A 14,971-nucleotide genomic window follows, 5' to 3' on the forward strand; every position below is an offset into this window, starting at 1 on the left:
CTTTCCTTGCCCTGCATCTTGAGTACAACCGTTTGCACCCCAACCTCCTGGGAAATGCTGTGAAAGCACTCCAGCAAAGCTGTCAAGGAAAGCCACCTTTGCCAGGGCAAGAGCCTGCTGCCTGTGGTCGGCCTGGTCCAGTCCTGCTGGTACCAAAGGATGAGTCTGAGGCAGGCACAAGACACAAACAGTCCAGGGTCAGGGACACTAACCTTGCCACCTCATTCTCTGTGGATCTGGGTCAGCTGGAAAAGTGTTTGTGCCTGTCCAAAGCAGCACACTGGCGGCATGGTGGTAACAGCAGCACTTCTCAGGGTGGTATGCCAGTGCTTGCACTGAGGAGAGTTCAATGCTATCTGGAAACTCTCCCTAAGGACCTGCTGCTGCTGAAGATCTGCCAAAGCCAGCAAGGACAGGGCTAAAGAGGGCATAGTAGCAGCTCCCATATTCGGCACCTATAAGCAGTTCTTTAACACAGTAGGGTTGCTGTGAATCCTTCATCCTACCAGCACCCATTTTCCAAGGCCCTCAGCCCAGCTTTAAAGCCAGGCTTCGCCTCTAGCGAGCAACTGCAGAACTAACTTCTCTTGCTCAGACCTGGTGCCAGCAGGGATTTGAAGTCCTGACACACTGCTGCGGCACCAAGGTCCTTCATGGGTGGCAGCAGGAGCAAAGGCAAGATGGGGCTGGGAGAGAAAGCCAGAGGTACTGGCAGGACTCTCCAGCAGCAGGAGTAAAGCCTGCCCTAGCAGGCAGGCCAGAGCAGGCACAGCACGGCCGTTAACGCAGGCTCGCAGTGCCATTAACTCACTTTCCAGCTGGCAGGAAAAGGTACCTGACAGCTCAGCAAGACTTGCAGCCCCCCTGAAGACAGACACAGTCCCCCTTCATCCACCCTCTTGTTCCCTTGCAGGTGGAGAGTAGCCAAAGGCATAGGCAGGATGATTTTTGTCCCTTCCACTGGGTGCATGATCTTAAAATCAGGCTACACTTCAGGAGGAAAAACCCAGCCTGGCTTTCTGGTTCCCACCTGGAGAGACCAGGACCCACAGAGGGCAAAAGCCCTATTTATATTCCAGCTGGGCAAGCAGAGCTTGTAATCACATCCAACCCTCCAGCCTACTGTGCTCACTTTTAATCCCTGTCTCTGCATGGAGCCACACCACCACTCAGGTGGAAACTGTGTACAAGGTCCTGAGGGCGGGTTCAGAAGAGGAAGCTGGGACATGGCACTGGGAATTCTCTGGGGCACCACTTCCCCTCTCCAACATTACTTCAGACACACACACTACACAGGACAATGCTTCTCTCATCAGAAAAGAGTCAGCAAAAAGAGAACCAAGAGAGCCTGATCTCGGCTCAGCTACAGTCCCAGGCTCAGGGCTGGAGGAACAAGGGTCCCAAAAACAAAGGGCAGACAGAAATGCCACCAAACACCTGAGACCAAGGATGGAGACAGCCAAAACACAGCAGTTCCACCCACGGATGGAGGAGCTCAGCTCCTGTTCAGTCTGGCACAGGGGCCCCTACGCCTCCCCAAGCACCCCAGCACATGTGTCAGGGAACAACCCCAGCCCACTGGATCACAGTGAAGCGAAACAGGCTGGCATTTGGGACTGCAACCACCACATCAAGGTGAACGGCTCTGAATATGGAGGGAGCTTGTTCACCCTGGACTGGTTTCAGGAGAGTTGCTGTCCTCCTGCTGTGTCTCTTACATCATTGGGCTGATAACTGGGCTTTACACACAGTTCTTGCTTCTGGTGAAGAAAACACTGAAACAGCCCTTTCCTAGGGACTCCCAGCAGCAGAGCGCCCTGAATGTCCTCCAGAACTATGAAGACGTGCAGGAACTCCAGATGTACAGTCAAAAATAGGTTTACTGGAATGTCTTTAGTCACAGCTGTAAGCAGCGATACTGAAAACACTGAGCTTGTGCATTCCTATGGCAGGACCAGAAAGTCTTCTGGATTGTAAAACCTAATTATTTCTTTTTTTCTACCCCCTGCCCACCCCCCCCCCCCTTTTTTTTTTGAAGGAGAAGAGAGAAACATCACCCTTGCAGTTCTCCATAGAAGGGTCAGTTCCCTGTAACATAATAATACGTTTCTCTTCAGACATTTTTCCCCTCCTTTGCTCTGATGAAAGGACAGAGTCCCCTCTGCCTTCCACAGCAGGCAGCAGGGAACTGCTCAGACAGTATTATTATTAATATTAGAACTCAACCATATATACAGATAAATTGTAGTGGCAAGTAGCCAGCTCCAAACCAGAGACTCAGAATTCCACAAAACAGGCAGTTTCGGAACTGAATCTTCTGTTATAAAAAAAGTCTAACAGCAGGAGCAGGTACTCAACCAAAAAAAGGGTCATTTGGCAGTTCTTAAAACACTGTTAGAACTGGCTACTTGCCACCACCTCCTCACTCCTTGGAGAAAAACAACTTCAAAGCTATATACAGATATCTCACTTAAATTACACAGCAGTTTGGTTATCCCAGAGCCAGCTCCACTGAAGCCTCCAGCTGCCCCGTCAGGTATGGTACTTCAGGACTATGGGTACTGGAAAACACAAAGAAACAAGCTCTCAGCCACACACCTTCGCATGCAACACCAATCTCCGCCAGAGAGATCCCCCCCCATTTCTGTAGTGACAAACACCAGGCAGCTGCATAGGAAAGTGTTTCCAAGCTCAAGCTAATGCAATCTGCTGCCTGCACACATGCTAGACAACATTTCCTGCCACCTTCATCTCCTTCCAGCTTCCCAAAATTAAACCAGATGGGATTTTCCATCAGTCTCTCTCTCTACAATGCTCCCACCCTGCTGCTAGCTCTGCCTCTCCTGCTGCAGGCTGTGTGTCAGCAGGACAAGAGGCTGCAAGGGTTTTGCTGAAGTAACAAGAACCGTTACAGAGCTGTCCCCAGCCATGGTCAATAGGAGGAAAACCCTCCGGACCCAGTGGCACGAAAGAGCTGCGCTACCGTGCTGGACTGCCTTGATCCCTGGAGCATCATTCTAGAAGCAGAGGGCTGAATTACTTCTGCCTGGAAGAAACATGCTCTGGTCATTATTACCTGTTTGGTAGGAAAAGCAGCGACATCTCTGCTCTGGGGAGCTCCAGAGAGACGAAGGCTGAGCAGGAAGGGCAGAGGGCAGGGGAAGAGACCAACGGCAAATCCACAACAGCTACTTGCTGAAAATTAAGCAGCCTGGCAGCTTTGGGGAAGAGCGTTTGCAGGGACCAGACCCATTGCAAGATGGCTAATATATGTGGAAGGGCCTTTGGGAGACATCGCTGCAGTCTGAAACTCTTCCATCTACTCCCACCAGCCTCGGGATCAGTCAGTGCCAACCCTGGATCAGTACAATGTTGTCAGGGCAGGGCAATGTTGGCATTCTTTGGCCACAGTAGGATTCGGTTTGAGTCTGTTCCTCTGCGTTTAAACCTTGCAGAAGAGCAGCATGGAGTGGTCTACAGGCACCTTTTATGACCGCTTAAGTCAGTGTGGGGCCCGACGGGAGTAGCTCAGGTGCTCTCCCCCAGGGACAACAGCACCACGGTATCATTCATGGTGTGGCGTGCCATGAGTATTTCAATACCAGACATGGCTGGGGTGACCTGGAGCTACTCACCGATAATCACAAGCAGGAGAACGACTGCCACCAGCACTATGATCGCCTTCATCTGCAAGGGACACACAGAAGCATGTTACATAGGGTGCCATGTGTGGCTGCGTCTACCTGGAAGGGGGCCTTTGGCTTCCAGCATCTTTTCAGCTAGAAAGCAGAGCTTCTCCATCCCCTCCCAGGCAGGGCAGGTAACCGTGCCTCCACAAACCCACCCCTGCCTGTTCTCGTTCTTGCTCACCTTGCAGCCTCGCCACCACATCTGCCTCCGAAGCTGCTTGGCTCTGTTGCTAAAAGCTGTTGCGTTGTCTGATAAACTTTCTATTGAAGGAAAGAAAGGAGGCGATTCAGCAACGCACCCATGGTCAGAGCACCCACTCATTCTACTAACTCCACTGAGTTTTAAGCAATAAACTCAGCATTAGGGGAAAAGACCCAACCACAGCATGATTCACCAAAGCCACAGCAGATGCCAATGTGACGCCCTTTGCTAGAGCACACACAGACCTGCTGAGTCCCACTGAGCCCCCTTTGTACTGGCTGTCCCCTGAGGACAGGAATTCACTCTGCAAGCCAGCAAGCGAGTGAGCAGCTGAAGTGCTCAGGGCCATTGGGAGACAGACCATTCTACCTTTGCTTGAAGGAACAACTAGATCACAGCACCCAAACTCCTCCAAACTAACACTTCTGTGCAGGGCAGCAGAAGGTGAAGGTGGAAAGAGGAAAGCATCAGCAGAAAGTTAGATCTGCAGCCCAAGGGTGGGAACCATCTCTCTCCAGAAGGATAGAAATACAAGCCCAGTTCTGCCATTAGGCACTTTCTGAACTGGAACTAGGTAACCTGGCGCAGCAACAGGGAGGACATGTGGGGAACAGGCCAGGAGAGCTGCATTTAGCATTGCACCTGATTTATCCTGCAGGTCATCCAGCCGCTCGCCTCTTTCAATCACCTTCGTGATGTTCTCCTGCATAACGTCAATGACTTCGTCCACCTGGTTCTGGACACTAGAGCAGAACAAAGGCAGCGTGAGGGGCAGAAGCGAGACCACCAGCTGTGCATTGCAGTGCCAGCCCTTGCTCAGAGCTGCCCAGGCTGGTGGGATCTGAGAGCTTACTGACAAAAATCAAAGGGGACAACAGTGGAAGGAGGTTGATGAGGTGCCGAGAAAGCTAGAGGCATGGCACTGCCTGGGGCGGATCTCTAGCAATCCCAGGAAGGGTAAGGGAACACAAGGGGCTCAAAGAGAGCACTGGGAAGTCAGCAGAAGCAGGGCACCCTCTGTAACACCTTTAACACATAAATGCAGTAAGGAAAGGCACTAATTGCTGTTGGTCTGCACCTCTGCTGCAGAAGAGCTCACAAATGAAAAAAAAAAAACAAAAAACCAAAAAAACCAAACAAACAAAAAAACCAAAAAAACCCCCCAAAAAAACCAAAAAAACCCACACCTTATCTTTCCAGATTTCATAGAACCTCACACCGCACCTTTGCTAAAGAACTTGGGGTGAAATCAAAGCAAGGTGCACTCCTCCCTCTGGGAATGGAGTTGCTAAATGAAACCCACTCTGCCAGGGGCATCAAGAGGACAGTAAAGAAATGGCTGATATGAACTAAACCAAGTTATTATAATCCATCTTCTCATAGGTTACGCAACTCTGTGGGTAGTTGCTTCAGTGAACAGTAGCCTAAATCACACCCGCAGGGTTATTATAAATGCATTTATTCACTCCATAAAAAAGCCACACTAGTAAGAGAGAAAAATTCTCCTGGTGGAAAAATACTGCTACATTCTGGTTTGTATTTTGGAGCTAATACACTTTTATTTTCCTGGAGATAGAAATAAGAAATTTCTTGGGGCCCTAGGGAGACAATACATTGTTTGAGACATACTGTTCCCAGAAAGTAAATGGCAACAGCAATGTCTTGGAGGCAATGCTACACACAGGGCAACAAAACAGAAATAGCTCCAGGCCACTCACTCTGCATAAGTCTTCGGTTTGACAGCTTAGGTTGCCTTGATTAAAAACATTTAAGCACTTCAAAACATATCAAACCCCATCCAGCATTTGCTAAATACGCAGCACAAATAGGCCACTTCACCAGCTCTCCACATCACCAGAAATGCATACCTCCTATTAACAGTGCGGCACTGGTGTCCCCAAGGGGAAGAAGGATTGCCAGTACCTCATCTTTAACACCTGCTTAGCACCCATACTATCCTGCTCCCCAAATTATCCAGTCACATTATCTTCCTCTTTGGACCCCCACAAAACTCTCTCCTTCCCACTGCCAGCTCACAGATGCAGAAGCTCAAAGACATTATTTGCCAAATCAGGGTTTTTACAGCAAGCATCAGACCTAACTTTACCACTTAAAGAGCCATCATCCAGCACCTAGGCTCAGAGCACTTGGTACGACGAGGACAGCATATCCTCCACCATGGCCCAGGAAGCCAGGGCCAAGAAAGACTCAGAGCAACTTGCCCAAGGCCAGTCAATGGCACACTGCAGAACCAGGAACAGGGCTCCATCCGAGCCACCGTGCCTCTAATTAATTAGAGACATAGGTGCACATTGACCTATTTCTCCTGCCTCCCTGCCAGCTACGTGCCTCTCACTGAGCAGATGCACACGTGGGGAGCGGCTGCAACAGACAATAGTGGTCACAATGGAAAAGCATTTACTTATCGTTCCAAAAACAGGCAAGGAAAGTCATTAAAAGAAAAGGCTTTTTTCTCCCCAAAAAGCTCTAGAAAGAACTCCAGATCTTTGAATATGAAGGGGCTTCCCATCTTAGCGTTTCCAGTCAGGCTGTGTAGCACCACTGCACTGCGGCTTCCAGAGCTGGAACAGACAGGCAACCCCTCTGAAGCCAATTTCTGACTCAACAGCCCTCGTATGGCACATGCTGGACTCCAGCAGCACAGGTAAAAACTTGCTTTATTTAGGACACCACAAGAAAGGGACCTGCCTTCCCTGTGCTGCATCGCAGAGTCCGTGGGAGCAGCATCTCTCTGAACCCACCTACACCATGCAGTGGCAGCTCCTGCCTTCCACATCAACGGCAGCCGCCTGCCAGGAGTTTCTTATCTGAAGGTGAAAGGCATAGACAATCCCCAAATGCCTCTCAGCAGCAACCTGCCCCATGCCCACAAGCCTGTTCTGATCCACCATTTGTTTTGCAAGGTACGAGGCAAGTGGCAGAGTTGCCACCATTGGGAAAGCACAGAAGGTGGCACTGAGGACGCAGGCAGATGTGTCCACCCCACGCGGGACATGCACTGCCCCACGGCCCTTCCTTGGGGCAGTGGGTGAGGACATGAGGTGGAGGCATGCTCTGCGAGGGGGTTTCATTACTTTGGCACAACGGACGAGTCCCAGCTCAGACCCACCAGCAACGCTGCTATAGCTTGAACATCTGTTATCCTCAAGTTTTTGCCAAGTTGGCTCATCTAAGGCAATAAACATCAGTTTTACAGGCAGAAGACTACATTTGCAGTATGTAAATGTTTCTAAAATCATTTACTGGCTCCAAAATAAAGAGATTTCCTCCCACAACAGATTTGTAACCAAGTTATCTTGGTACAACTAACAAGTGGGGGCACGCAAGGTTACAATGCATCTAGGAACATGCACTGCAATGCAATGCCACCTGTATCCCCACCAGTACAGGTCAGAGCCTGGAGAGATGCTGCTGCAGTCCCCGAGCACCCCAAAGCATTCGAGGCAGAGTGGGCAGGTATGTAACTTCAAGCTGCTCTGCTGTGTACCAGCATTTGGGAGACACCTCTGGAGCACAGACCCCCACTGCCCAAGCTGCATCTCAGCATCCCACCTCTTTTCACTTGAGCTACTGGTGAAATGCTGCGTGCCTTTGCTGCCTGCCCATAGCCTGGGAATGCTGTTAGCTGTCCCCAAGAGAACAAAACATTTCACAGGTGGAGAATGGAGGCACAGAGAAATCAAGGCTTAAACTCTCACAGATGTTGAGGTGTTTAACTCCCATGGAACATAGACACATTTGAGCACCCCAATATCTTTTGATATCTGATGTAAAAGAGAACCCTGGAAAAAAACAAGAAGGAAGAGACCAAGCCAGGGAATGAAACTTTGATCTCCACACAGTGCCTTAATCAGACCTTAAGCCAGTCCTTGCTTTCTGCTCTCTCCCACCCATCACTGCTACAAGAGATGCCTCTCCAGGAGGGGGCTGAAAGATGCCCAGCCAATGCATTAGCCCTGCAGTTTCAGAACAAATCCAAAAATTCCCACTAGTTTGGCATGCTTGAGGTTGGAAACTCAAGTTGCATCAAGAAGAAAATATTTTCTTGTTTTATTTGGCAAGAGAGAATGAATCCTCTAATACAAAGTGTATTTCCTGTTAGGGAGCTATTGGCTTTTGACACATACATTTTGTGTGCTTCACTCCTGCCAGACTTCCAAGAGAAATAAAGTAGACTAAATACCTGCCAGGAAAGGGACCAAGGCAAAAAGCATAAAATATGTCTCCCACGACCCTCCTTCTTACTAATTACTGCAAATATGATGCTTTTAACAAGGACAGCAAGTGTACGCCATCAAAGCAACAAGAGACCCAATGGCGCTTAGCTTGGTTTAGACTCCTATTTTTTTGTGCTTTGCTGGGTCCAGAGCGGGAGGAATAAGCCTTTCCATTCTGGCTGCACTGGGTTAGCTACTGAAAAACTCCCTGGGCTGGTCACGGTGTTGGGCTAACAACAGTGCTGCATTCTTCAGACGCCGTAAACAGGCCATGCACGCACCATGGGATGTACTGCTCAAGGCTGCTTCTTGTCTCCAAGCTGGCTGTTTACAGCCAGCATGACACACTTCTATTTTCCACCCCAGCGATATTAATAGTGCTGTGTATTTTGGTGAAAATTACACCCAAACACCCCTCGTTGTGGCAGTAACCCAGGGAAAAGGGAACAGGATGGAAAGCCAAGCCAGACGGACGGTGCAAAGGCAGGAGGCCAGCACATCACAGTGCTCCCCAAGGCATGGCTCTCTGCAGAGGGGCTGCCCAGCAGACAGCCCTGCTGTATTCAACAGGGTATCAGGGCTGAACCCTGCCACAAATCCCTGTCTTTAAGTTGCTGGTTCATCACAACAGTAAGGAAGACAACAGTCTATGCTGCTATTCCAGTCCTTGAAAGGATTACCCCCAACAAGGATGCCTGATGATACAGTCTCGGTACCACCTTCAAATGAAGGTCTGGACTATGGCTGATGTCCACTGCACAACCACCCACCTGCAATGAGCATCCAGGGCCTGGGAAGCTGCTGTCAACTCTTGCGTTCAAACCATTCCCCAAACACTCCCCCTCCTCAGGAAGTAACCTGGGGCTTGCAGCCAGACAGAGCCACTGGGGCTGAGCCCCAGGGCCAGGGACGCTGGCTACTGCCAGCAGCGCGATGGGGGAATCACAAGGACCCAGACCTGGATCCCAGGGAACCACAATGGTGTGCTGAGCCTCATGGCCAGCATGAGCAGGAACCCAAATCCAGCAGCATGGTTGCCTGAAAGCAGAAACATCAGTGGTAAAGGAAGTCAAGCAGTGCAGGAAACGTGGGGATTTTAGTTACATTTTTCAAAAGATGACCTGTGATGAGAAGCTCCTTTTCTACATAAAAGCAACCCAGGTGGAAGATGAACTTCCCAACTTCCCCCAAAAAGGCACTAAGAGCTCTCGCTACACACATTCAGGACTTCTCACAAGGCCTGGAAGCAAAGGCAGAGAAGAGATATCAGCTCTCCCTTACCTCTTCTTTGTAACTTTGAGGAAAAGGATAAAAGCCAGTTAAAAACTACCTTTCAGCTCCAGCCGACCCCAGGGACGGTGAGATCTCGGAGGGAGCCTAAGGGATCCCCTGTGGCCACTTACATCACCAGAGGAGCTTCCACCCCAACGAGCAGCTGTTGGGACAACAGACCCTGAACTTCCAGACACATCAGGACAAAACACAGCATGGAGCGGACTGTGACGCTTTCTCCCACCACTACTACTGGCTCTAACTCACCTCTTTCCCCTACGAGGTTTGCAGTGTTCCCCACCATCTCTTTCTGCAGCTGAGCCAGCCTCAAGGGTCTCTGCTGCCAAACTCTCCACCCTGACCCAAGCTCCTTTGCTGCCAAGGACAACTAGGAAAAGTTTCCAGTCTTGCCCCTCACATTCGACATGTTCCGCACCTTTGCTCCCATAATCCCATCACTTTTTCCTCTGCCCAATCCTCTGTCCAGTTTCCTTTTACGCCTACCTTCACACCTCATTCCTGCAGCCCTGTACAACTACAACAGTCTTTCTAGCTTTGCCCAGCTACGCCTCAGCTCTCCAAATGCTCAAATTCCTCCTTAAAATGTCTTTTCCTTACAGTGTTTCAGCAGCAACCCAACCCTCCTTTTCCTCCGCTGTTGAAACCAGAGTGAACGGCATCATTATGAGACCACGCATCAGTCCATCCAGCACAAGGGCCTGTCTGATCAGAAGCTTAATAATAAGCTCCATGACAAGAAACGACTGCACACTGTAAGTGCTTATTAAACAAAATGATCAACACTGATGAGAGCAGAAAGTAGATACTATTTTATAATAGATGCTCTAGATACTAGATAGATGTAGCCACTTGCTACGCCAAGGGACATACCCCACACCAGGTCCACTAGACAGGCAATCTCTGGCAACAGGCAAGCCTCACGTGTGTTGGGCATTAGTCACATCACACCTATGAACCCATCAGCTCCTGGGTGAATTCTTTCGTTTTGCTTCCCCCTCACAGCTGTGGTGCTATCCTCTACCTAAGCTCCCACTCCCTTCTGCCTGGCCAAGACAGTGGGAAGAGAAGAGCTCCCGTTTTCCCCCACCATGCAGGGAAGGCGGAAGATGCTCTGTAATTCCTTTCCAGCAGCAGAAGACGCAGGGGTAGATGTCACCCCCTATCCACCTTTTTATGGGGGCGGGACCCCACTCATAAAACCAATTCTCACCCTTCCCATTCACTCCAGACCAGCATGGCACTGCCCTAGAAGGGAGGCTTTATCCACACTGGCTTACTGTAAGGACCAGTGCACATCTACCAACAGCATCCTCACACCCTGGAGGGAACAGAGACCCCCTGAAAACTCAGGGCGCAGTGACTGACCCGCTGCCTCTTGTGTAACGCAAGTGCACTTTGCCCCTCAAGGTAATGTGGCAAGCGGGCACACAAGTAAGCACTGCCTAACGCTGACATTGGCAATGAGTCATGTCAGAGCTGCGCCGGCTTCTTCCCGGCACAAAAAAATTCCTAATGAAGAGCAACGCTCAGGCTGCACACGAGATGACCCAGTCTGATTAATGCCCGGTCATCAGTCCCCCACAGATCTCTGTTCTGGCTCCACAAAGGTCAGCAAAGGAAACAGCACAATGCAAACCAGGGGTCTGGGAATAACCGGCCCCTTTCCACTGAGTACCACCATCGCATCCCTCATAGGAAAGGACAGGGCAAACTGGAGCCCAGAACAAGCATCATGCAGGAAATGACTCGATGGGAGAAGGATCCAGAGTGTTCACTCCTTCCTTCTTGCAGTCACTAATCCTCCTCCAGCTGTAATGGTTTCCTGTTTGTCCAGCTGCTTTGACCCACTGAGTCACTGCTCATCTCCAGCTCACCTATATCAGGTTTTTATCTGGAGAAGAGGCGGCCCAGCCACTGCCCAAAAAACATGGTCCTGGTGTGTTCTTGACCACTTCCTATCTTGAAACATTGAGCAGCAAGTTAAAGGATGAAGAAAAAAGAAACAAAACAATAAAAAATGGTGCTAGCAAAGGTTAAAATTCAGGGTTAATGCTCTAGAAAAAGAGCCTCAAAAGCATGGAACAGGTTATCACCAGAATACAGCAAGGGCTTTAGAAACTCCACTAAGCTACTGTAATACAATCCTATCCCTTTACCTCTGTCAATGCTCAATTTCTTGATAGCGTGAATCAAAGTTGATATTTCCCTTCACTGTGGACACATAGGGTAGGAAATGTCAATTAGAATAAAGCACACACAAGCCATGTTCATATTCAGAACTACACAGAAATACTCCGGTAAGACAGCAGCAGGAACTCGCAGTGCCAGAAGAAAATATTATCTGTGTGACACTGAGGAACAACTTACTGCCTGATCTTGTCATTCCTGGGTCCAAATGGCCCTCTCCTGCAGGCAGAAAAGAGAGCAATCAGTACGGAAGATACAATGAAAACATGTTTTTAAAACAGACTCAAAAGATATGCAAGAGAGAATCAACACCTTGTGGATGGAGAATTGTTCTCATACCTCCCATCAGCCCCTCCCACGTCTCACGATACATGGGACACCCCACTTTTATAAAGGTCACACCTACTAAGTCTTAATTCATGCTTAAGCCATGCCAAGGCTCTGGGAGATCATCTCAAAGGAATCAAAGGTTTTGATTCCCAAGCCCCCACCTACGTGGCAGGGAACAGCTTTTGGTATTCGACGCCTTCAGTCTCAGAGCTGTAGGCAGTTAAGACATCGCATTCCCTACAACAACCGTTCAGAAACTCACAAGAAAAAGTCTTCCTCTTCATCTGAATCTTCCTCCAACAGGTTCCTCTGCAAACATAGAAAAAAACCAAACCACTTTGTCAATAAGCAACCACCATTTCACACACACGTTTCTAGCCCTTAGGATGCAATCAGCATCCTCTGACTGCAGGTTACACACGAGCCCTCCTTTGGAGGGGATCGATGGTACTTTTTAGGTGTCTGGAGTCGTGCTGTTTCTCTCCACTTGTGACCAAGGGATGAGATGGATGTCTCTGTGCTGCTATTATCACCTCGGTAGTGTTTGCTAACTCTGTAAAGCACAGACCAATGCAAAGCTCTGCAGCTCTGACTTGGGACAACTCGCACCTCTGCCACTGAGCCAAACTGGATTTGCATCAATGGCCAGTTGCCTGTGCAGGTTCAGATCCCAATTCTAGGGATCACTACAACTCCCTGTGACATCGAAGCAACTAGTGCGTCAGCACGGTGAGCCCTGCCTTGGCAAGCAGCAGGCAGAGTCCCTGCACAGGCCAGTTGTGGCAGGAAGGCCCTCTCTGCTCAAGGGACGATCCCCAGTGCTGCACTCGGTCAATGGCAGCTGCTAAAAAAAGTCAGCATCTCTTACAGCCACCCTGGGGTATCCCATCCACATGGAAAATCAGATCCACTCCTGATTTGGAGGATGTGGTTTCTCCAGCCATCTGACAGCAGCAGGCGTAAGAAGGATGACTGCAAGGAAACACATTGGTGTCCCTACATGGTACGTCCGGAGGGGTTCACCCCTCCAAACCCCCACTCGGGCAAACGCTACAGCCAGGCTGGAAAGCAGAGCAGTCTGGTAGCGCCTCTGCTTCACACCAAAGGGCTCCTCACTACACCCCATCAGACGATCCAAAGGCTGATTTTTAAGAGCAACCTCAAGATCCCACTTAAGCTTGAAAGTTTTGGACAAAGATGTACATTACTAGAGCTCATATCTCTTACCAGGGCAGCACAAATTTTCCAATCGAGCTGAGGGCTCCCAGTAACATCTACTGAGGGTCAAAAATAACCAAGAAGGGGAAACGACACCTTAAACATGTGGGCCTAGGAACACATCGGATGGTCCTTACGGTACCAACAGCTGCTGCTTCCCCTGTGCATAAATTCAGGCTCCCACCTGCAAGCTCAGTGCTCTTATTTTGAAGCTCACCTACATTTCCATCCTTGTCACATTTGCTCAATCAACTTAAGCAACCCACGAGACCATGCAATAGTTTCAGCCATTGCCTCCCTCAAGGGATGAACGAACCGCTCTTGGCAACACGGGATCCTCCTCTCACTGACAGTTATCGTGAGCTGCAGCAACATTTTAGACTACAGTCTAAAGTCGGTTTTAGCACAGTATGACCCCAGGACAGACACATCAGCTTAAATCCACTTTGTTTGAAACTGGCAACCGCACCACTTTGACCCATATTTCAAAGCCTGAAACATCAAGGGACCTTGGTGACAGGAGAAAAATTCAGCTGCAAAGCGTAGGGTAACTTCACACGAGTCCTTCAGCCAGCTACATGGGGAGGAAAGCCATGACGTGCCCAGGCCAACCTCTACGGAGAGGCAGGAGACTGGAGCACACCAGGATCTCACAGCCGTAGAGGCAGACTAAAGGAACTGAAACAGGTTCTCAAAAGAGCCGTATCTCCTAACAAGGTTTGTTTTAAAATACACAGACCAGGTGTGCCACACGGACGGTCCCCTCACTAACTAAACATCGCTATCAACAGCGATATGGGCTTCTCGGGCCCCGCGGCCGAAGGCTGTGGCGACAGGAGCCCCTTCGGCAAAGGGAGCCGTAGCTTACCTCGCACCGGCCCGGTGGCTAACGGCACGGGGCAATGCCGGGGCCCTTGGGGTCCCCAAGGCCCATTAAGGCCCACCTGCCCACCGTGGGCACCCCTACGTTAAGTAACAGCCTGCTATGGCACCGTTACGGCCACCGGCACCGGTCCCCGGCCCCGCCGGTACTCACCCGCTCGCTCTTCACCGAGCCCGTCACCTCGTCGTCGTTCAGGTGCCGCTTGAATTTTGGAGGCATGGTCTCTACCTGCGGGAGAGGCGGCTTCGTCACCGGGAGGAGAAGCCTAGAGGGGAGGCGCGGGGAACGGCCGGGTCACCTGGCTGCCCGGCACCCGAACTTCTCGTCCCGCGGCCGCCCCTCGGCCGGGGACCGGGAGAACGGGTGTGAGGGGGGAGGGAGCGCCCGGCGGGGCCCCGCGGGCAGCCCCCCGCACCGGTGGGCCCGGAGGAGTGGGGGGGGGGAAGGGGAAAAGAGCCTGAGGACGGTGGATGCGATGGCCCCAGGGGATGGGGGCTGCAAGGGCAGCCGGTGCCCGGCACCCGCGCTTTCGCCCGGCCCCGCCGTTCCGGTCCAGCCCTCCGGTGCCCCGGGGGCCGCTGGCGAGCCGAGCCGGTGCCCAGACAGAGACACCCCACCCCCGCGACGGCGCAGGACCCCACCACCGCCCCGCTCACCGGACTCCGCTACGGGCCGGGCCGGCGGGAAATGGCCGGTGCGGCGGCAGCAGCGGCGGCGGCGGCAAGTCAGCTGTCCCATCGACCGCTTCGGCGCTCCGCCGGCCGCGCCGAGCGCCGGAGCAATCGATGCCGGGGCGGGAGTCGAGGGCGGGAAAAGGGGCGGAGTCGGGGGAAGAGGGCGGGGCCGGCGTGCGGCGGGGCGCGGAGCTGGGAGCCGGCGGGAACGGCGCGGGGGGGTGGTGGGACGGGACGGCGAGGGGGGGCGGCCCCAG

The 14,971-nt window shown here is 51.4% G+C and overlaps 1 protein-coding gene across 2 annotated transcripts; it reads right to left on the bottom strand.

The window, feature by feature from the left end:
• Positions 1-1,862: 1,862 nt before the first annotated feature.
• VAMP4 (vesicle associated membrane protein 4) lies at positions 1,863-14,828 on the bottom strand. Of its 2 annotated transcripts, none has more exons than XM_030032784.2 (8): positions 14,697-14,828; positions 14,194-14,268; positions 12,202-12,248; positions 11,790-11,828; positions 4,534-4,634; positions 3,871-3,950; positions 3,636-3,687; positions 1,863-2,561 (listed from the first exon to the last, which is right to left on the bottom strand). In XM_030032784.2, the coding sequence occupies exons 2-8, from the start codon at positions 14,257-14,259 to the stop codon at positions 2,533-2,535; spliced, it is 414 nt and encodes a 137-aa protein (XP_029888644.1). In that variant the 5' UTR covers positions 14,260-14,268; positions 14,697-14,828; the 3' UTR covers positions 1,863-2,532. The 2 variants fall into 2 exon arrangements, with proteins under 2 accessions (XP_029888644.1, XP_029888643.1); XM_030032783.2 differs by having other exon boundaries at positions 14,194-14,305; positions 14,697-14,826.
• Between the last annotated feature and the right edge of the window lie 143 nt (positions 14,829-14,971).

This window comes from Aquila chrysaetos, chromosome 12 (assembly GCF_900496995.4).
Source record: "Aquila chrysaetos chrysaetos chromosome 12, bAquChr1.4, whole genome shotgun sequence".
Classification (NCBI taxonomy): Eukaryota; Metazoa; Chordata; class Aves; order Accipitriformes; family Accipitridae; genus Aquila; species Aquila chrysaetos.